This window comes from Pristiophorus japonicus, chromosome 3 (genome assembly GCF_044704955.1).
Source record: "Pristiophorus japonicus isolate sPriJap1 chromosome 3, sPriJap1.hap1, whole genome shotgun sequence".
Classification (NCBI taxonomy): domain Eukaryota; kingdom Metazoa; phylum Chordata; class Chondrichthyes; family Pristiophoridae; genus Pristiophorus; species Pristiophorus japonicus.
Window position 1 is genome coordinate 178,019,905 of NC_091979.1, and position 21,187 is coordinate 178,041,091.

The following is a 21,187-nucleotide window of genomic DNA, read 5'->3' on the forward strand; positions in this document are numbered from 1 at the left end:
ATTCGCAAATTTGGAGATACTACATTTAATCCCCTGGTCTAAATCATTAATGTGCAATGTAAACAGCTGGGGCCCCAGCACAGAACCTTCCGGTACCCCACTAGTCACTGCCTGCCATTCTGAAAAGTGCGCATTTACTCCTATTCTTTGCTTCCTGTCTGCCAACCAGTTCTCAATCCACGTCAGCACACTACCCCCAATCCCATGTGCTTTAACTTTGCACATTAATCTCTTGTGTGGGACCTTGTCGAAAGCCTTCTGAAGTCCAAATACAACACATCAACTGGTTCTCCCTTGTCCACTCTACTGGAAACATTCTCAAAAAATTCCAGAAGATTTGTCAAGCATGATTTCCCTTTCACAAATCCATGTTGACTTGGACCTATCATGTCACCTCTTTCCAAATGCGCTGTTATGACATCCTTAATAATTGATTCCATCATTTTACCCACTACCGATGTCAGGCTGACCGGTCTATAATTCCCTGTTTTCTCTCTGTAAAGTCCCTGCAGTACAGATTCACACGATGCACATACTGAAGTCAAGGTCACTCAGGGCCTGCACCTTTATTACACAGCTCTCGAATGCCACACTTGCCTGAGACCTGTCCTTACCTGAGACCTGTCCTTATATACCTGTCTGTGACAGGTATCCAGTGTCTCCTGCAAGTGCACCCCTAGTGGTAAGGTAAGCTTGTGGTTACAGGTCATCTCTAGTTACATTCATGTATAGCATGGTAAGATACAGTTATGTGCAGTAGTGTGAGATACATGACACTCTCTCCCTCCTTTTTTAAAAAGTGGGGTTACATTGGCTACCCTCCACTCCATAGGAACTGATCCAGAGTCTATGGAATGTTGGAAAATGACTGTCAATGCATCCGCTATTTCCAAGACCACCTCCTTAAGTACTCTGGGATGCAGTCCATCAGGCCCTGGGGATTTATCGGCCTTCAATCCCATCAATTTCCCCAACACAATTTCCCGACTCATAAGGATTTCCCTCAGTTCCTCCTTCTTACTAGACCCTCTGACCCCTTTTATATCCGGAAGGTTGTTTGTATCCTCCTTAGTGAATACCGAACCAAAGTACTTGTTCAATTGGTCTGCCATTTCCTTGTTCCCCGTTATGACTTCCCCTGATTCTGACTGCAGGGGACCTACGTTTGTCTTTACTAACCTTTTTCTCTTTACAAATCTATCGAAGCTTTTGCAGTCCATTTTAATGTTCCCTGCAAGCTTCCTCTCGTACTCTATTTTCCCTGCCCTAATCAAACCCTTTGTCCTCCAGAGTTCTAAATTTCTCTCAGTCCCCGGGTTCACTGCTATTTCTGGCCAATTTGTATGCCACTTCCTTGGCTTTAATACTATCCCTGATTTCCCTTGCTAGCCACGGTTGAGCCACCTTCCCTTTTTTATTTTTACGCCTGACAGGGATGTACAATTGTTGTAGTTCATCCATGCGGTCTCTAAATGTCTGCCATTGCCCATCCACTGTCAACCCCTTAAGTATCATTCGCCAATCTATCCTAGACAATTCACGCCTCATACCTTCAAAGTTACCCTTCTTTAAGTTCTGGACCATGGTCTCTGAAATAACTGTTTCATTCTCCATCCTAATGTAGAATTCCACCATATTATGGTCACTCTTCCCCAAGGGGCCTCGCACAACGAGATTGCTCATTAATCATCTCTCATTACATAACACCCGGTCTAAGATGGCCTCCCCCCTAGTTGGTTCCTCAACATATTGATCTAGAAAACCATCTCTTATGCACTCCAGGAAATCCTCCTCCACGGTATTGTTTCCAGTTTGGTTAGCCCAATCTATATACATATTAAAGTCACCCATGATAACTGCTGCACATTTATTGCATGCACCCCTAATTTCCTGAGAGAGAGCCTGGGTGGAGAAAGACTGTGGGAAGAGAGAGAGAGAGAGCTTGCGGGGGTGGGGGGGGGGGGGGGGGTGAGAGAGAGAGACTTGGGGGGGGGGAGAAAGAGAGATGGGGGGAGAGAGAGTTGGGGGGGCAAGAGAGTGATTGGGGGGAGTGTGAGGCTGGGGGCAGGAGGTGGGGGGGAGAGAGAAACTGGAGGGGAGAGAGAGGCTGGGGGAGGAGAGAGAGGCTGGGGGAGGAGAGAGAAACTGGGGGGAGGAGAGAGAAACTGGGGGGAGGAGAGAGTGACGAGGCCGGGGGGGACGGGGTGGTAGAAGCGAGACATGGGTGCGGGAGGGGCATTGGAGGGAACTCAAGGAAGACGGATCACTTTCTTCCAACCCCCTACAAGGGACATCATTGGAGTGGATGATATCCAGAAGTTACGACACTGTCGCTATTGACTTCATACCCAATAAACCTGTTAACAATCCGTATAGAATGCCCCAGCTATGGCGGGGCAGGGAAGGGCGCACTTGGACTGGGGTACAGGACTTTGGCTGGCCCTTGCTGTCTTCTGGGGAGCTCTGTCCTCTGTCCCTTCAGGATGTCAAAGTGAATCGAGTTACAATTTGCAAAGTCAGTGAGACCTTGGGATCGGCGGTTCCAGTGACACATTCCTGTGAAACTTCAGGGTGTGGCGTATCCTCCAAGGGGACCAATCAGCAAGAGTGGATGGAGCATGTTGACAATTTTGACAGTACAAATAAACGCGTCCATTAGAGATACACAAGGGATAACAAGCACTGCACAGGGGGTTGAATGCGCTCTTTTCCTTTATTGAGTACGAGCCCAGATAGTGGTTTAGAAGTATTGGTGCTGAGCTGAACTTCCGACACATCCCCTGAGGGAAGTGTCCCAAACACCGAGCCAGCTGCCCTTTGTGCGATCACTTTTCAATTCTCCAAGTATGTTTGAAATCATTCCCTGTGAATAATATCAAACTTCCCCCCACGTAATGTTATTTAATGTGTTCAAAACCAGATACATTGAATTTCATTTCCGTCACAGCTGTTAAAATCAGACAACTGTGAGGACTGCAGATTGAGCAAATCAATGACATTGACCAGGAACACGGCGCAGTGCTGACTCTCGCTGCACGGTGCCCATTGCACCGAGTGACTGGCGGCACGAGCAGAGCAGGCACGGAGCGGCCGCCTGTGTCGAGCTGCGCGCGCTGCCACCGAGCCAGCGAGGACCCGGAAATGGCGGCGCGGCGATTGCTGGGCCTGAGGGGCCTGAGGGGAGAGGCGGTGAGCACCGGGGGTCTGGGGGCAGGCCGTGCATGGCACAGTATGGCAGGCTGTGAGAGGAGAGAGGTCACTGGGGGATCGGGGAGGATGGAGGAGATGGGTCACTGGGGGATTGGGGAGGGTGGAGGAGATGGGTCACTGGGGGATCCGGGGGTGTGTGGAGGAGATGGGTCACTGGGGGAAGGGGAGGGAGAGAGGTGTCACTGGGGGAAGGGGAGAACGGGGGTGCACTGGGGGGAAGAGAGAGGGGTCACTGGGTGAAGGAGGGGGGTCACTGGGGAAGGTGAGAGAGAGAGGGGTCACTGGGGAAGGGGAGAGAGAGATAGGGGTCACTGGGGAAGGGGAGAGAGAGAGAGAGGGGTCACTGGGGAAGGGGAGAGAGAGAGAGAGGGGTCACTGGGGAAGGGGAGAGAGAGAGATAGGGGTCACTGGGGAAGGGGAGAGAGAGAGAGGGGTCACTGGGGAAGGGGAGAGAGAGAGATAGGGGTCACTGGGGAAGGGGAGAGAGAGAGGGGTCACTGGGGAAGGGGAGAGAGAGATAGGGGTCACTGGGGAAGGGGAGAGAGAGAGAGAGGGGTCACTGGGGAAGGGGAGAGAGAGTGGGGAAGGGGAGAGAGAGAGAGAGAGAGAGAGAGAGGGGTCACTGGGGAAGGGGAGAGAGAGGAGTCACTGGGGAAGGGGAGATAGAGGGGTCACTGGGGAAGGAGGGAGAGAGAGAGAGAGAGGTCACTGGGGAAGGGGAGAGAGAGATGTCACTGGGGAAGGAGAGAGACGGGTCACTAGGGAAGGTGCGAGGGTGGGTCATGGGGGAGGGAGGGAGGGGTCACTGGAGGAAGGAGACAGTGAGGGGCCAGTGGGGGAAGGGGCAAGGGGGATCACTGGGGAAAGGGGCGAGGGGTGTCACTGGGGGGAGGTGGGGGCGAGGTCATTGGGGGAAGGGGCGAGAGAGAGAGAGCGAAGGGTCACTGGGAGGAAGAGGTGAGAGAGAGAGGGCTCACTGGGGGGGAAGGGGCGAGGGGGGGCTCACTGGGGGGGAAGGGGCGAGGGGGGGCTCACTGGGGGGGAAGGGGCGAGGGGGGGCTCACTGCAGGAAGGGGAGAGAGAGGGGTCACTGGGGAATGGGAGAGGGGTCACTGGGGGAAGGGGAGAGAGAGAGAGGGGTGTCCCTGGAGGAAGGTGAGAGGGGCTCTTCCCCTGAATGTGCAACATTTTAGCCTGCTGAGAAATGTTTCCTGAGATCAGATAATGTATAAATAGCATCACAATGGAGCAGCTGGCTCAGCGATCAATGATCCAAGTAACTGCTTCTTGTGTTTGATGCTCGAAGCTCAGTGTTCCCAGGTTACATTTGCTCTCCTATATCAAGGCCTGGAAGAGCAATCATTTGGTTCAGCTGAATGAACATTGGTAAAAATGGAAGTTGCAGTCTTTGACTCCTGTCAGTACCACATACCCCTTTGCATCCAATCCATCATCCTTCCTTGTCCTTGGCCAGCATCTCGAACTGATTTTGGAATTGGTGTCCTTTTGGACCCCGAGTACAACAGCCTGCATCCTTCATCGCTTTCTTCCACCTCTGCAACTTTGCCTGCCTCTGCTCCAATATCTCCCTTTTGGGTCTGTCTTCAATATTGCCTTCGGATGAACACTTCTGGTCACTCTCATAAGCGACCTGAGGATCTTGTGTTCAGGAGTGTTCCTGTATTGTCCAATATCTAACCCAGTGTTAACAATAGTATCCCTTTGCTTCTTGAACCTTTCAGTAAGCAAACCAAATACATTTTTCGTGAGATGATGCCGGATATAAATTGTTAATCCACTTTATTTTACAGACAGCATGTGAACAGAGTGACAGTTAAAACTCACTTCACTTAACTTCAAGCCCTTCCTTGTAATCCTGTGTTAATGGACTAACAAGTTTTGCTAGTCACCCTTCTTGTTATCTTAAGGTGAGTGCGTATTTTGTAACTAGGCCGGGCTGTCATCCCAGGAACATTCCCTTTAAGCTGTATGGTTGCGCAGTGCTCCACGGATCCTGCGTAACCAGTGAGTCAGCTTTTAAATAGAAAAAAAACGCACATGCGTGCACTTTTGAATGGGCTGCGCAGTCCTCCATCGAGTCCTTCCCTCCCAGGTCCTCCCCAAGCTCCACTGGCTTCCTTGGCAGTGTATAAAACTGAATAAATTCTTGCCATTCTTAAATTTCTCTCTCACCCCTCCATGGCCACCAAATTGGTGTTCTCCTGCCTTGTAACTTCTACATGCATACTCTTTCCAGCTTTTTGACTGCTGGACTTCTGGCATCCACTGTTTCACTAGCATTGTTCATTCAGCTAGTGCGTTATCTGCTGTAATTCGATACCCAGTTTGCACAGCTTTGCCTGCTTTCAAAAACCTCACCGTCCTTCTTTGAGTGCCTTCTGTTTTTCCTCATGCTGCCCTCTCCAGTCTCCTCTTCCCCCGCCCGCCCAGTGCTCAGTATCCTTCTCTTGCTGACAGAAAGACACAGATGTTTTGTATTTTGTACAGTGAGTTGTTACCTGATTCTGGGGGTTGGGGCTGCTTCTGCTCTCAGTTGGTGCCCACATGTGTGCTTACAGCAGGCACACTGGAGTGGGAGCCTGGTCTTTCCTGCTCACCTCCCACAAACACTGGAGGTGAAGCCAGTTCCAGCACCCCAATCGATATTGGCTGGAGCAGCACAGACCAGGGTTAGAACCTGGCCCGTGTCCATTTACCTACTCGGACATTGAAAGTTATGTCTTGTATTGTTATAATCCAGCATCCAATGATTAAGGCAGGTAAATGGAGCTGAGTTAGGGATCATCTATTCTCTGATTGAATGGTAGACTCCTGTCCCTATGATAAAGGATTATAATGGTTGAAAACAACTGTTGCATGCATCAGCTTACTGCTCTTCCAAACTCCATCATGTAGACTGATTCACATCTCCAGTTTGGATTTAATTAGTTGTTTAATTACAGTAGTGATGCATGATTTGTGTTGAGCGAACAGTTCTCAATTTTCATTTACAAACTGATACCTCATTCCACTGTCTCATTGATAAATCTTTCTCTGTGGGGGACCCCATGCAAATATTAACAGACTCCTCCTGGGAACGCCCCCCCCCTTAACTTCTGAAAGACAGTAACAGCCACGTGAAGTTCTATCATTGCAAACAATGTTTTATATTGGTGCATACATAGCTAGCGAAACAAAGTGCTATGTAAACAAATCAGAAAATAATAGATAAAGGTTTTAAGGAGTATCTTGAAGGAGAAAAGAGAGGTGGAGAGATCTAAGGAGGGAATTCCAGAGCTAGGGTCTTGGCATTTTTGTCCTAAGACAATAAAAACTGGAAACTTGTTAAAAATGGAAAATCAAGAACCTCTGTTACCAGAATGGAACCATGTCCTTTTATAATCATGGTTTTGGCATCAGTAGATTCCTGTGTGCTGGTCCCAGACCAGTAAACCATGCAGTCGGTCTTCTAGCTGTTCTGCTAAGTATTGGTTAGATGTTTGCTTCTGTTATATGATTTAAGAGCCCCGAGTTCAATTTTTCCTGTGATTTAAAGACTAAGAATTTAATTATGATTCTTTTTCCTGCATCCTATTTGAGTGTGTGATTAGTGATTGGATGCATGTGATAGTTATGTATTTGCAACTAAATACTGGAATGTCCCCACACTCGAGTATATAAAACTAAATACCTCATCCATGTCTTTGTTACCTCTAGACTTAACTATTCCAACGCACTCCTGGCTGGGCTCCCATCTTCCACCCTCCATAAACTTAAGCTCATCGAAAACTCTGCTGCCCGTATCCTAACTCGTACCAAGTCTCTTCACCCATCACCTCTGTACTCGCTGACTTACATTGGCTCCTGGTTAAGCCACGCCTCGATTTTTATAATTCTCATCCTTGTTTTCAAACCTCTCCATGGACTTGCCCCTCCCTATTTATGTAGCCTCCTCCATCTCTGTAACCCTCCGAGATATCTGTGCTCCAATTCTGGCCTCTTGCTTCTCTGCTCTTCGAAAAAGTGCCATCGGATTTTTTATATTCACTTAAGAGGGCAGACGGGACCTCGGTTTAATGTCTCATCCGAAAGACAGCACATCCGACAGTGCGGCACTCCCTCAGTTCTTGGTCTGCTGTCCCAGCTTGATTACGTGCTCAAGTCTTTGGAGCAGGACTTGAATCCACAACTTTCTGACTCGGGTGAGAGTGCTACTCACTGAGCCACAGCTGAGAACAAGGTCGAGTGATTAACTTGACCATGTTTAACATATCCCCCTAATGGTTGGTTTCAGAATAGCATTGATGACTGCTTGGGTGCAAAGAGCCTATCCATCCTCTTGTTCAGGATTTAGAAACATAGGAAATAGGTGCAGGAGTAAGCCATTCGGCCCTTCGAGCCTGCACCACCATTCAATAAGATCATGGCTGATCATTCTCTCAGTACCCCTTTCCTGCTTTCTCTCCATACCAGTTGATCCCCTTAGCCGTAAGGGCCATATCTAACTCCCTCTTGAATATATCCAATGAACTGGCATCAACAACTCTCTACGGCAGGGAATTCCACAGCTTAACACTCTGAGTGAAGAAGTTTCTCCTCATCTCAGTCCTAATTGGCCTACCCCTTATCCTAAGACTATGTCCCCTGTCTCTGGACTTCCCCAACATCGGGAACATTCTGCCCACATCTAACCTGTCCGGGCCCGTCAGAATCTTGTATGTTTCTATGAAATCCCCTCTCATCCTCCTAAATTTCAATGTATAAAGGCCCAGTTGATCCAGTCTCTCCTCATATGTCAGTCCAGCCATCTTGGGAATCAGTCTGGTGAACCTTCGCTGCACTCCCTCAATAGCGAGAATGTCCTTCCTCAGATTAGGAGACCAAAACTGAACACAATACTCCAGGTGAGGCCTCACCAAGGCCCTGTACAACTGCAGTAAGACCTCCCTGCTCCTATACTCAAATCCCCTAGCTATGAAGGCCAACATATCATTTGCCTTCTTCACCGCCTGCTGTACCTGTATGCCAACTTTCAATGACTGATGAACTATGACACCCAGGTCTCGTTGCACCTCCCTTTTTCCTAATCTGCCATTCAGATAATATTCTGTCCTCGTGTTTTTGCCCCCAAAGTGGATAACCTCACATATCTGCATTGCATTTGCCCACTCACCTAACCTGTCCAAGTCACCCTGCAACCTCTTTGCGTCCCCTTCACAGCTCTCACCGCCACCCAGCTTAGTGTCATCTGCAAACTTGGAGATATTACACTCAATTCCTTTATCTAAATCATTGATGTATATTGTAAAGAGCTGGGGCCCCAGCACTGAGCCCTGCGGCACTCCACTAGTCACTGCCTGCCATTCTGAAAAGGACCTGTTTAACCCGACTCTCTGTTTCCTGTCTGCCAACCAGTTCTCTATTCACATCAGTATATTACCCCCAATACCATGTGCTTTGATTTTGCACACCGATCTCTTGTGTGGGACCTTGTCAAAAGCCTTTTGAAAGTCCAAATACACCATATCCACTGGTTCTCCCTTGTCCACTCTACTAGTTACATCCTCAAAAAATTCCAGCAGATTTGTCAAGCATGATTTCCCCCTCATAAATCCATGCTGACTTGGACCTATCCTGTCAGTGCTTTCCAAATGCGCTGCTATTTCATCCTTAATAATTGATTCCAACATTTTCCCCACCACTGATGTCAGGCTAACCGTCTATAATTACCCGCTTTCTCTCTTCCCTCCCTTTTTAAAAAGTGGCGTTACATTAGCTATCCCCAGTCCATAGGAACTGATCCAGAGTTGATACACTGTTAGAAAATGATCACCAATGCATCCACTATTTCTAGGGCCACTTCCTTAAGTACTCTGGAATGCAGACTATCAGGCCCCGGGGATTTATAGGCCTTCAACCCCATCAATTTCCCTAACACAATTTCCCGCCTAATAAGGATATCCTTCAGTTCCTCCTCCTCACTTGACCCTCAGTCCCCTAGTACTTCCGGAAGGTTATTTGTGTCTTCCTTCGTGAAGACAGAATCAAAGTATTTGTTCAACTGGTCTGCCATTTATTTGCTCCCCATTATAAATTCACCTGAATCCGACTGCAAGGGACCTACGTTTGTCTTCACTAATCTTTTTCTCTTCACATATCTATAGAAGCTTTTGCAGTCAGTTTTTATGTTCCTGGCAAGCTTCTTCTCGTACTCTAATTTCCCCCTCTTAATTAAGCCCTTTGTCCTCCTCTGCTGAATTCTAAATTTCTCCAAGTCCTCAGATTTGCTGCTTTTTCTGGCCAATTTATATGCCTCTTCCTTGGATTTAACACGATCCTTAATTTCCCTTGTAAGCCACGGTTGAGCCACCTTCCACATTTTATTTTTACTCCAGACAGGGATGTGCAATTGTTGAAGTTCATCCATGTGATCTTTAAATGTTCGCCATTGCCTATCCACCGTCAACCCTTTAAGTATCAGGGTGGGCAAGAATGCCCTTCCTTGATACAATCTTGGTGAATGCACTAATATACCAATGTGAATCCCATAAATTGTGGTGGAGTAGTAAGGAATGTTTTATGATTTGCTGTACACCACTGAGCAAGTATCAATGGCCAGCTGCTAAAAGAGCACTGTATAGAGAGGAGAGGGAATGTTTTCCTGCATATATCTCAACCTGTGTTTGTCTGTTCTGTGCTCCAGGCTCGGATCCATGTGAGTTGCCACAGAAAGCTGCTCTATGGCTGGTGGGCCTATATTCTTGGAGAAAGAACAATGGAAAAGTTCAAGGACAACAGTAAAATCATCACTGTTGAAGGAAACCTGGCTTCTGGAAAAGGTGTCGTCGCTAAAAATATAGCTCAAAAACTAGGTAAATTGCTGGGACTCTTATGATTCACACAGCAAAGTTTATTGTTGGATATTCCTCCATTATTTGTGCTTGTATTATCTGTTTTGCTCTGTGTAGTCCTATGTTAGGTGGCTCAATTTACAGATAGCAACATAGAAATATAGAAATTTGCAATGCAGAAGGAGGCCATTTTGGTCCATTGTGTCCGCGCCGGCCAACAAAGAGCCACGGCCCTCGTTCAGCAGCCCTGAGGGTTACGTATAAACCAATGAACAATAGTGGACATGGAAAGAGCATCCGGCCCAACCAGTCCATCCCACACAACTGCGATACCCCATGTATCGCAATATTTTGTACTCCATCCCACCCGGAGCCATGCGATCTCCTGGGAGAAAGAAAAAAAACAGTTTAAAACCCAGGCCAGTTGGGGAAAAAAAATCTGGAAAAATTCCTCTCCGAATCAGCCAGGCGATCAAAACTAGTCGAGGAGATCAGTCTGACTATTAGATTCCATGATGTACTTACCATCGTGTCTGCGCCAGCCAACAAGTGGTTATGCAGTCTAATCCCACTTACCAGCTCTAGGTTCGTAACCCTGTAGGTTACAGCACTTCAAGTACACATCCAAGCACCTTTTTAAATGAGGGTTTCTGCCTACACCACCCTTCCAGGCAGCGAGTTCCAGACCCTCACAACTCTCTGAGTGAAGAAGCTTTCCCTCTAAACCTTCCACCAACCACCTTAAACCTATGCCCCCTCGTAATTGACCCCTCCACCAAGAGAAATAGGTCCTTGCTATCTATTATATCTCGTCCCCTCAATTTTATACACCTCACTGTGGTCTCCCCTCAGCCTCCTCTGTTCCAAGGAGAACAAACCCAGCCTATCCAATCTGTCCTCATAGCTAAGATTCACCATTCCAGGCAGCATCCTCGTAAATCTCCTCTGCACCCTCTCCAGTACAATCATGGAGGCTGAGGGGAGACCACATTGTGGTGTATAAAATTTTGAGGAGACTAGATATAATGGTTGGAAAAGACCTATTTCCCTTGGTGGAGGGGTCATGTCCTTCCTATAATACGGCGACCAGAACTGCACGCAGTATTCCAGCTGTGGCCTAATCAGTGTTTTATACAATTTAAGCATAACCGTCCTGCTCTTGTATTCTATGCCTCGACCAATAAAGGCAAGCATTCCGTCTGTCTTCTTAACCACCTTATCCACCTGGCCTGCTACTTTCAGGACTATGTGGGCAAGCACTCCAAGGTCTCTTTGTTCATCTACACTACCGTTTAATGTGTATACACTTTCCATATTAGGCTTTCCCAAGTGCATTCCCTCACACTTCTCCAAAATAAATTCCATTTGCCACTGATCTGACCACTAGACCAGTAGATTGATATCCTTCTGCAGTCCATGATTTTCCTCTTCATTATTAACCACACAGCCAATTTTAGTGTCATCTGCAAACTTTTTAATCATATCCCCTTTTTCAAATATAAATCAAAAAGCAAGGGACCCACTACTGAGCCTGGCGGAACCCCACTGGAAACATCCTTCCAGTCACACAAACATCCATCAACCATTACCCTTTGCTTCTTACCTCTAAGCCAATTTTGGATCCAACTTGCCACTTTGTCATGGATCTCATGGGCTTTTACCTTCGTGACCAATCTGCCATGTTGATCTTATCAAAAGCTTTGCTAAAGTTCGTATGCACGATGAGGGTCGATGAGGGTGTTCGTACCCGCCACCCTCATCGACCCTCATCGAAAAATTCAATCAGGTTAGTCAAACACGATTTTCGCCTAAAAAATCCGTGCTGACTGTCCCTGATTAATCCTTGACTTTCTAAATGTAGATTTATCCTATCCTTCAGGATTTTTTCCAATAGTTTTCCCACCACTGAGGTTAGGCTGACAGGCCTGTAATTACTCGGCCTATCCCTTTCTCCCTTCTTAAACAAGGGTACCACATTAGCAGTCCTCCAGTCCTGAATCCAAAGAGGACTGGAAAATGATGGTCAAAGCCTCAGCTATTTTCTCTCTTGCTTCGCTCAACAGCATTTCATCTGGGATGCATTTCATCTGGGCCTGTGAATTTAACCACTTTCAAAGCTGCCAAACCCCCCCAATACCTCCTCTCTCACTGTCTATTTCGTCTAGAATTTCACACTCCTCCTCGATAGCAGTATCTACATTGCCCCTTTCCTTTGTGAAAACAGACGCAAAGTATTCATTCAGAAGCATAATCTTCCGCCTCCACACACAGATTACCCTCATGGTCTCCAATAGGCCCTACCCTTTCTTTAGTTATCCTCTTGCTCTTAATATATTTATAGAACATCTTTGAGTTTTCCTTGATTTTACTTGCCAATCATTTTTCATGCTCTCTCTTAGCATTCCTAATATCCTTTTTAATTTCACCTTTGAACTTCCTATATTCCTCCAGAGATTCTACAGTATTTAGCTATCGGTATATGAAATAAACTTCCCTTTTTTTTTGTTTATCCTCCCCTATAAGTCCCTAGACATCCAGGGGGCTCTAGAATTGTTATTCCCACCCTTTTTCTTCAAGGGCACGTGTTTGGCCTGAGACCTCTAGATCTCCTCCTTGAAGGCCTCCCACTGTTCCGACACTGATTTACCTTCAAGTAGCTGTTTCTTGTCCACTGTGGCCAAATCACTTCTCAACTTAGCAAAGTTAGCTTTTCCCCAATTTGGGACTTTTATTCCTGGTCTATCCTTGTCCTTATCCATAACTACCTTGAATCTGACTAAATTATGGTCACTGGTGCCCAAGTGCTCTACCACTGATACCTCTTCCCTTTGCCCAGCTTCATTCCCCAAAACTAAATCCAGAACTGCCCCCTCCCGTGTTGGACTTGTTGCATAAAAAAGTTATCTTGAATGCATTTTAGGAATTCCGCACCCTTTATACCCATCACACTATATTTGTCCCAATCAATATTAGGATAGTTGAAATCCCGTGCTATTACTGCCCTACGGTTTTTGGACTTCACAGAAATCTGCCTACATATTTGCTCCTCTATCTCCCTCCTCCCACTGTTTGGGGGTCTATAATACATGCCCAGCAGTGTGATTGCCCCTTTTTTATTTTTCAGTTCGACCCATATGGCCTCCTTTGATGACCCCTCGAACATACCATCCCTCCTCACAGCAGTAATAGTTTATTTAATCAATACCCCACCCCCCTTTTTTTACCCCTCTATCTGTCCTGTCTAAAAATCCTGTAATCAGGAATATTGATCTGCCAAACCTGCCCTTCCTTCAGCCATGCCTCTCTAATGGCAAGAATGTCATACTCCCAAGTGTCTACCTGTGCTCTTAGCTCATCCCCCTTATTCACTATACGCCTTGCATTGAAGTACAGGTATATACCATTTAGCACAGGAAGACCTCCTTGATTACTACTTACGAACCCTTGTTTCCTCTGTCTTACAAATTCACTTTCTACATTATTGCTTTGCAATTTCAGCTTTACTTCTTTCCCTATTGAATTTGTTCTCGGGTTCCCATCCCCCTACCAAGCTAGTTTAAACTCTCTCCAACAGCACTACTAAAACTCCCCTTGAGGATATTGGTCCCGGCGCTGTTGAAGTGCAACTTGTCCGGTTTGTACAATTCCCATCTCCCCAGAAGCGGTCCCAATGCCTCAGGAATTTAAAGCCCTCCCTCCTGCACCAATGCTCCAGCCACGCGTTCATCCTCTCTATCCTTCTATTCTTGTACTCATTGGCATGTGGCACTAGTAGTAACCCGGAGATTACTACCTTTGAGGTCCAACCCTTTAATTTTTCTCCCAGTTCCCTAAATTCTGCCTGCAGGACCTCATCTCTCTTTCTACCTATGTCTCTCGCTGTTCACCCTCTCCACCTCAGAATGTTCTGCATCCGCTGTGCGATATCCTTGACCCCGGCACCAGGGAGGCACCATACCATCTTGGAGTCACGTCTAGAAACACCTCTCTATTCCTCTCGATTCCCCTAACTAGTGAATCCCTCATCACTACAGCTCTTTTATTCTTTGTCCTCCCCACCCACCCTGTGCAGCTGAGCCACCCGTGGTGCCTTGGACTTGGCTCTGGCTGCACTCCCCAGAAGCACCATCACCCTCACCAGTGCTCAAAAGAGAGTATTCGTTGGAAAGTGAAATGATCTCGGGGAGGGGGAGGTGACTCTTGCACTATCTGCCTCGTGTTCTTCCTCCATCTGGTGTTCACCCATTTCCCCTCTGCATGCTTTTAAACCTGAAACGTGCTATCCACGTAGCTCTCAGCCTCGAGGATGCAACGCAGTGACTCCAGCCGCTGCTCAAGCTCCAAAACGCTGAGCTTGAGTAGTTGAAGCTGGAGACACCTCCTGCACACATGGTTGTCTAGGCTGCGCGAAGCATCCAGGACTTGCCTCATGCCGCAGGACATGCACTCCACAGGACTGAGCTTCCCTGCCATCCCTCCAATTGAACTTATCTGATTACAAAAGAGAAAGAGAGATACTCACCAATCACTTACCTGCCCGGACGAGGGCTGTGAGCGGGCAGAGGTCGGAAACGCAGTTTGGAGCCGAATCCGAAATCAGCGGGGCGCAAGGGAGCAATGCACTCGGTAGCGGGAGACCCGGAGGCTGGCGAGGAGTGGGAGGCCCAGAGGCCGGCGAGGAGCGGGAGGTTTCTGCAGGGAGGAACTTACACCTACCCTGGACCCAGCAGGAAATACCTTCACAGGCAGATGTAGTCAATTGATGGTGGCTGTTATTCATAAGAATATAGGAGCAGGAGTAGGCAATACAGCCTCTCGAGCTTGCTCCACCATTCAGTAAGATCATGGCTGATCTTTGTACTCAGCTCCACCTTCCCGCACTATCCCCATATCCCTTGATTCCCTTCGAGTTCAAAAATCTATCGATCTCAGTCTTGAATATACCCAACAACTGGGTATCCACAGCCCTCTGGGGTAAAGAATTCCAAAGATTCACAACCTTTTGAGTCCTAAATAGCTGACCCCTTATCCTGAGATTGTGCCCCCTTATTGTGCAGTGGGAGGATAATAAGTCATGTTGGGCTGGAATGTTGCCACAGAAAGCTGCTCTATGGCTGGTGGGCCTATATTCTTGGACAAAGCACTATGGAAAAGTTCAAGGACAACAGTAAAATCATCACTGTTGAAGGAAAATGTTGAAGGCACTAGCCAGCCACAATTTACTCATCACAATCACACTCCTGACTTGTGCCTTGTAGATGGTGGAAAGGCTTTGGGGAGTCAGGAGGAGAGTCATTCTCTGCAGAATACCCAGTCTCTGACCTACTCTTGTAGCAGCAATATTTATGTGGCTGGTCCAGTGGTGCAGGCTCGAAGGGCCGAATGGTCTACTCCTGCAACTATTTTCTATGTTTTCTATGTCTCTGGTTAATGTTGACCCCCAGGATGTTGATGGTGGGGGACTTGGTGATGGCAATCTCGTTGAATGTCAAGGGGAGGTTGCTGGACACTCTCTTGTTGGAGATGGTCATTGCCTGGCACGTGTGTGCCGCAAATGTTACTTGCTGCTTATCAGCCCAAGCCTGAATGTTGTCCACGTCTTGCTGCATGCGAGCACAGACTGCTTTATTATCTGAGGACTGCGAATGAAATTGAGCACTGTGTAATCATCAGCGAACATCTCCACCTCTGCCCTTGCAAAGTTCATTGAAACAACTGAAGATGGTTGGGCCGAGGACACTGCCCCAAGGAATAAAAAGAAAGACTTGCATTTATACAGTGCCTTTCGTGACTACCGGACGTCTCAAAGCGCTTTACAGCCAATGGAGTACTTTTGGAATATAGTTACTGTTGTAATGTGGGAAACGCGGCAGCCAACTTGCGCACAACAAACTCCCACAAACAGCAATGTGATGATGTCCAGATAATCTGTTTCTGTTGTGTTGATTGAGGGATAAATATTGGGCAGGACACCGAGGATAACTCCCCTGTTCTTCTTCTAAATAGTGCCATGGGATCTTTTATGTCCACCTGAGGGGGCAGACGGGGCCTCGGCATAATGTCCCATCTGAAAGACGGCAACTCCAACAGTGCAGCACTCCCTCAGCACTGCACGGGAGCCTACATTTTTGTGCTCAAGTTCCTGGAGGCGAGTGTGCTACCCACTAAGCCACAGCTGACACTCCTGCAGTGATCTTTTGGGGCTGAGATGTTTGGCCTCCAACAACCACAACCATCTTCCTTTGTGTTAGATATGATTCCAGCCAGTGGAGCGTTTTCCCCTGATTCCCAGTGAATTCACTTTTGCTAGGGCTCCTTGATGCCACATTTGGTCAAATGCTGCCTTGATATCAAGGGCAGTCACTCACACTCATGGAAATCACCTTTTTTGTCCATGTTTGGATAATGAGGTCTGAAGCCTACTGGTCCTGGTGGAACCCAAACTGACCATTGGTAAGCAGATTGTTGGTGAGTAAGTGCCACTTGATAGCACTGTCGACGGCACCTTCCATCACTTTGTTGATGATTGACAGTAGACTGATGGGGCACAAATTTTCCGGATTGGATTTGTACTCCTTTTTGTGGACAGGGCATACCTGGGCAGTTTTCCTTTCTGGGTAGATGCCAGTGTTGTAGCTGTACTGGAACAGCTTGGCTAGAGGCACAGCTAGTTTTGGAGCATAGGTCATCAGCACGACAGCCGGGATATCGTCTGAGCCCATTGCTTTTGCTGTACCCAAGTGCGCTCAGCCGTTTCTTGGTATAATGTGGAGTGAATCGAATTGGTTGAAGTTTGGCATCTGTGATACTGGGGGACTGTAGGAGGAGGCCACTTGGCACTTCTGGCTGAAGATGGAGGAAGATCATTGAGGATGGGGATGTTCATGGAACCTCCTCCTGTTAGTTGTTTAATTGTCCAACACCATTCATGACTCTGGCAGGACTGCAGAGTTTCGATCTGATCCATTGGTTGTGGGAGTGCTTAACTCTGGCTATAGCATGCTGCTTCCACATGCATATAATCCTGTGTTGCAGCTTCAGCAGGTTTGCACCCCATTTTCAAGTATGCCTGTTGCTGCTCCTGCATGCTCTTCTACAATCCTCATTGAACCAGCTTTGGTCGCCTGGCTTGATGATGGTAGAGTGAGGAATATGCCGGGCCATTAGGTTACATAATTGCATCTGCTGATGAAATCACCGATATAGACAGAATGCAATAAATGGTCTATATATGGTTTAGAAAACATTTTAAAAGCTGTCACAAGATGTGTTGCCAAAATTAAGATGCAAGGTATTAACGGAATGTAGCTACATGAATGGATAGAAGGGGTCGAGGATAGAAAGCTAAGAATAGGGGTATATAGATGTTTTCAGCTTTGCTGGACGTGTGTTATAGTATGTCCCAGGGATCCGTCCGGAGACCTCTTTATAAATATAAATATAAATATAAATATAAATATAAATAATAAATGACCTCGACACACGAAGGATCATCCTGAAGTTCGTTGATTAAATTAAGGGGGCATGGAAAAGTAAGGAAGAATTCGAGATTGAAGGAAAGCATAAGTTGGCAGATGCAGTTCAGTGCAGAAAAATATGGGGTTAGACTTTGGGCACATCATCGCCCATATAAGCAGACTATTGCCCATTTTTACTGAAAAGTGGAAAGTAGGGCCTAAGGTGATTGCCGACCACAACTTTCGCCATATCGTCCACACTTCACCGAGCTGATCGCTCACCGAAAAGATCGCTGGAGAAAAGCTGCACTCACCTGACCTTAAGTCGGCAGTACTCGGCACTACGGACGCCATTTTGAATGTCAGAGGATCTAATACTGAAAGGCTGCTTCAAGTTCTAATGAGAATCAATTTGTGAGTGATATTTAAGGGCCTTTTTGACTCTTGCCAATCATCTAATCACATTTGTATCTATTGAGAACAAATTAAGGGCATTTATAGCGATTTATGGTGATGGGGTCTGTAATTTCTCTATCAGTATTGGTCACTAATCACATGCTGCAGACTGAAGATGGGAGAAGGTATATTGAAGAGCATTATGTGTCCAATCAAAGAGATGGCAGACTGCTGCGGAGGAGGAGACCTTACACCCAACGCATTTGCAGGGAAAAGCAATCATATCTGAACTTGTCTGATAACACGTGTGTTAGGAGGCTGCGCTTCCGAAAAGAGGTCTTCGGTGAGATATGCCAGCTAATTAAGGGAGATCTGCAGTCTACCAGCACCATCAGGACTGCATTGCCCGTTGAGGTTAAGGTGATTGCGGCACATTCCTTCTACGCATCGGGCTCCTTTCAGGCCTCAGCTGGCAACATTTGCGGTATCTCTAAGCCTGCCACACATTGCTCCATTCGACAGGTGACTGAGGCTTTTTACGCACGCAGGATGGACTTTATCAACTCCCCGATGACCAGGGAGGCACAGACTGAGAGGGCTTTGGGTTTCTCGCGAAGAGCAAACTTCCCCAAGGTGCAGGGAGCAATAGACAGTACGCACATCGCCCTGCGAGCAACTTTACAAGATGCGGAGGTGTTTCAGAACCAAAAAGGATTCCACTCCCTGAATGTGCAGCTCGTTGTCGACCACAACCAAATAATCATGGCAGTAAATGCTAAGTTTCTAGGCAGCATCCTTGATGTGCACATCTTGCGTGAGAGCACTGTTTCTGACCTGTTTAAGAATCAGCCACAAGGTTGTGGTTGGATGCTGGGAGATAAAGGATATAGCCTTGCTAGCTGGCTCATGACCCCCACCCCCCCCCCCAGGTAATCCCCAGACAGAAGCCGGAGAAGCGCTACAATGAAAGCTATAAAGCTACACGCAATGTCATGGGAAAGACAATTGGAGTTCTTAAGGAGTGCTGCAGATGCCTGGACCACTCAGGTCGCTGAGTTTATTGTGGTGTGCTGCATGTTGCATAACCTAGCTATGAAGAGAGGACAACAATTGCCAGATGGGACTGCTGGTCCACCTCAGGAGAGAGGGGAGGAGGAGGATGACGAGGACCTCGGAGAGGACAATCAGCCTGACGATGAACCCATGCCCCCATGCCCCCTCTCCCGCAAGACTAGAAAGGCCCCGTGGTAGTTACGCAGCTGCAAAAGTCTTGCGCCAGCAACTCATAAATGAATGCTTTGCGTGAACTTACATTGGTGACGGTTACAGTTGCGGTAGTTTCATCATTCATAGAATCATAAAAGCATACAGCACGGAAGGAGGCCATTTCGGCCCATCATGTCCGTGTCGGCCAACAAGAGGCTATCCAGCCTCATCCCACTTTCCAGCTCTAGGTCCGTAACCCTGCAGATTACAGCACTTCAGGTGCACATCTAAGTACTTTTTAAATGTGAGGGTTTCTGCCTCTACTACTCTATCAGGCAGTGAGTTCCAGACCCCAACAACCCTCTGTGAAGAAATTTCCCCTCAACTCCCCTCTAAACCTTCTACCAATTACTTTAAATTTATGCCCCCTGGTTGTTGACCCCTCTGCAAAGGGAAATAGGCCCTTTCTATCCATTATATCTAGGCCCCCTCATAATTTTATACACATCAATGAGGTCTCCCCTCAGCCTCCTCTGTTCCATTGAAAACAAATCCAGCCTATCCAATCTGTCCTCATAGCTTAGATTCTCCACTCGTGGCAACATCCTCGTAAATCTCCTCTATACCCTCTCCAGTGCAATCACGTCCTTCCTGTAATGCATTAATGCTTGCCTCGTCTGGCCTGGCCATGGCCATTGTTTCCAACCATTGTATTCATGTTTTAGCTTACGTTATTAGAAGACACTTCAGGATAATTGTAAAGTTAAATAAAATAATTTAATAATGAAAGACAAATGCAAAAATTTTTAACTGAAATATATAACACCACCCCCCCACCTCCACCCCGAACATTCAACAACATTTTTAACACAACACAACACAACAATAACGTGAACATTTATTAACAAGAACTAACAATATTAACCCCCCCCCCCCCGCAAAACCTGTGGCCACGCTTCCCTTCGAACCCTTGGCCCCCCCCCCCCACCGTCATAATCCCCTGTTTTAATCCCTGAGTAATGACACCAATATGTCTTGCAGCAGCGGACCTCAAGGCCTGCTGCTGTGGGGGTGGAGTGGCGTTGGCAGAATCCCCTCAGTGGCTGGAGGAGAAGACGTTTCGGAAGAAACCTCTTCCAAGCCAGAAGGAAGTTCTTCCTCCTGACTCACATCTGTTCGGGTGGTTGGTGGGACGGCACCTTACAGTGCAGTGCCGTCTCCCGACACTATCGCATGCTGCAAGGCATGGACAGCGTCGGTCGTTTGGCCCATTGCCACAACTATGCGTTCCATGACCGCCGTTATTCGAGCGGACATTGCGGCAATGTTTCCGGTCAAACTACCAATCGCCTGGAGGAGCTCTCGACCGATGCCGACGCTCGCCCTTGACAGTGCGGCCATGTCCTTGTTAGGATCTGCCCCGCAGCGCGTGCCTACCTCACCGACTTAACCTCCGTGGGGTCAGTGTGGGCACTGTCCGCCTTGGAGTCGCCTGCTGCAAGCCGCTTAGCCCCGCTACTTCATCTGTTGATGAAGACGTGGCCGCAGGGACAACAGATGACATTGGCTCCTCCTTGACCTCTTTGTCCTCCTCCTCTTTGTCCTCCTCCTCCTCCTCTTTCTTTGGCCTCCTCCTCCTCTTTCTTTGTCCTCCTCCTCTTTCTCTTTCTCTTTCTCTTTCTCTTTCTCTTTCTCTTTCTCTTTCTCTTTCTCTTTCTCTTTCTCCTCCTCACCCGTGGTGATGACCACCTGCAATGGGAAAGGTGCGGCCTCCCTTGGCGCCTCGGAAGTCTGGGGACCTGCAAAACATAATTGAGCTTATTTGAACAGAAGGGTAGACATGGGAATGCTTGCTCTGCGCTGGCATACGTAGGCGGAGCAACACTACTGCAATAAATGTGAATGAGAGATGTTACATATATGATTACATCATATGGTTATACATCTATGGAATTCATTGCCCTAGAGAGCTGTGGAGGTTGGATCATTGAATATATTGAAGGTGGAGATGGACAGATTTTTGAATAATAAGGGAGTCAAGGGTTATAGGGAGCGGACAGGGAAGTG

At 47.4% G+C, this 21,187-nt stretch overlaps 1 protein-coding gene across 2 annotated transcripts in view; it reads left to right on the top strand.

The window, feature by feature from the left end:
- Positions 1–3,080: 3,080 nt before the first annotated feature.
- Positions 3,081–21,187, top strand: part of ndufa10 (NADH:ubiquinone oxidoreductase subunit A10) — a 99,595-nt gene continuing 81,488 nt past the window's right edge. The window contains exons 1-2 of one of the 2 annotated variants that reach the window (XM_070874880.1): positions 3,081–3,189; positions 9,914–10,082. In XM_070874880.1, the coding sequence (XP_070730981.1) occupies positions 3,142–3,189; positions 9,914–10,082 (217 nt within the window). In that variant the 5' untranslated portion in view covers positions 3,081–3,141. Of the gene's footprint in view, positions 3,190–5,031; positions 5,139–9,913; positions 10,083–21,187 lie in introns of those variants that run through there. The other variant, XM_070874881.1, reaches the window with a different exon arrangement.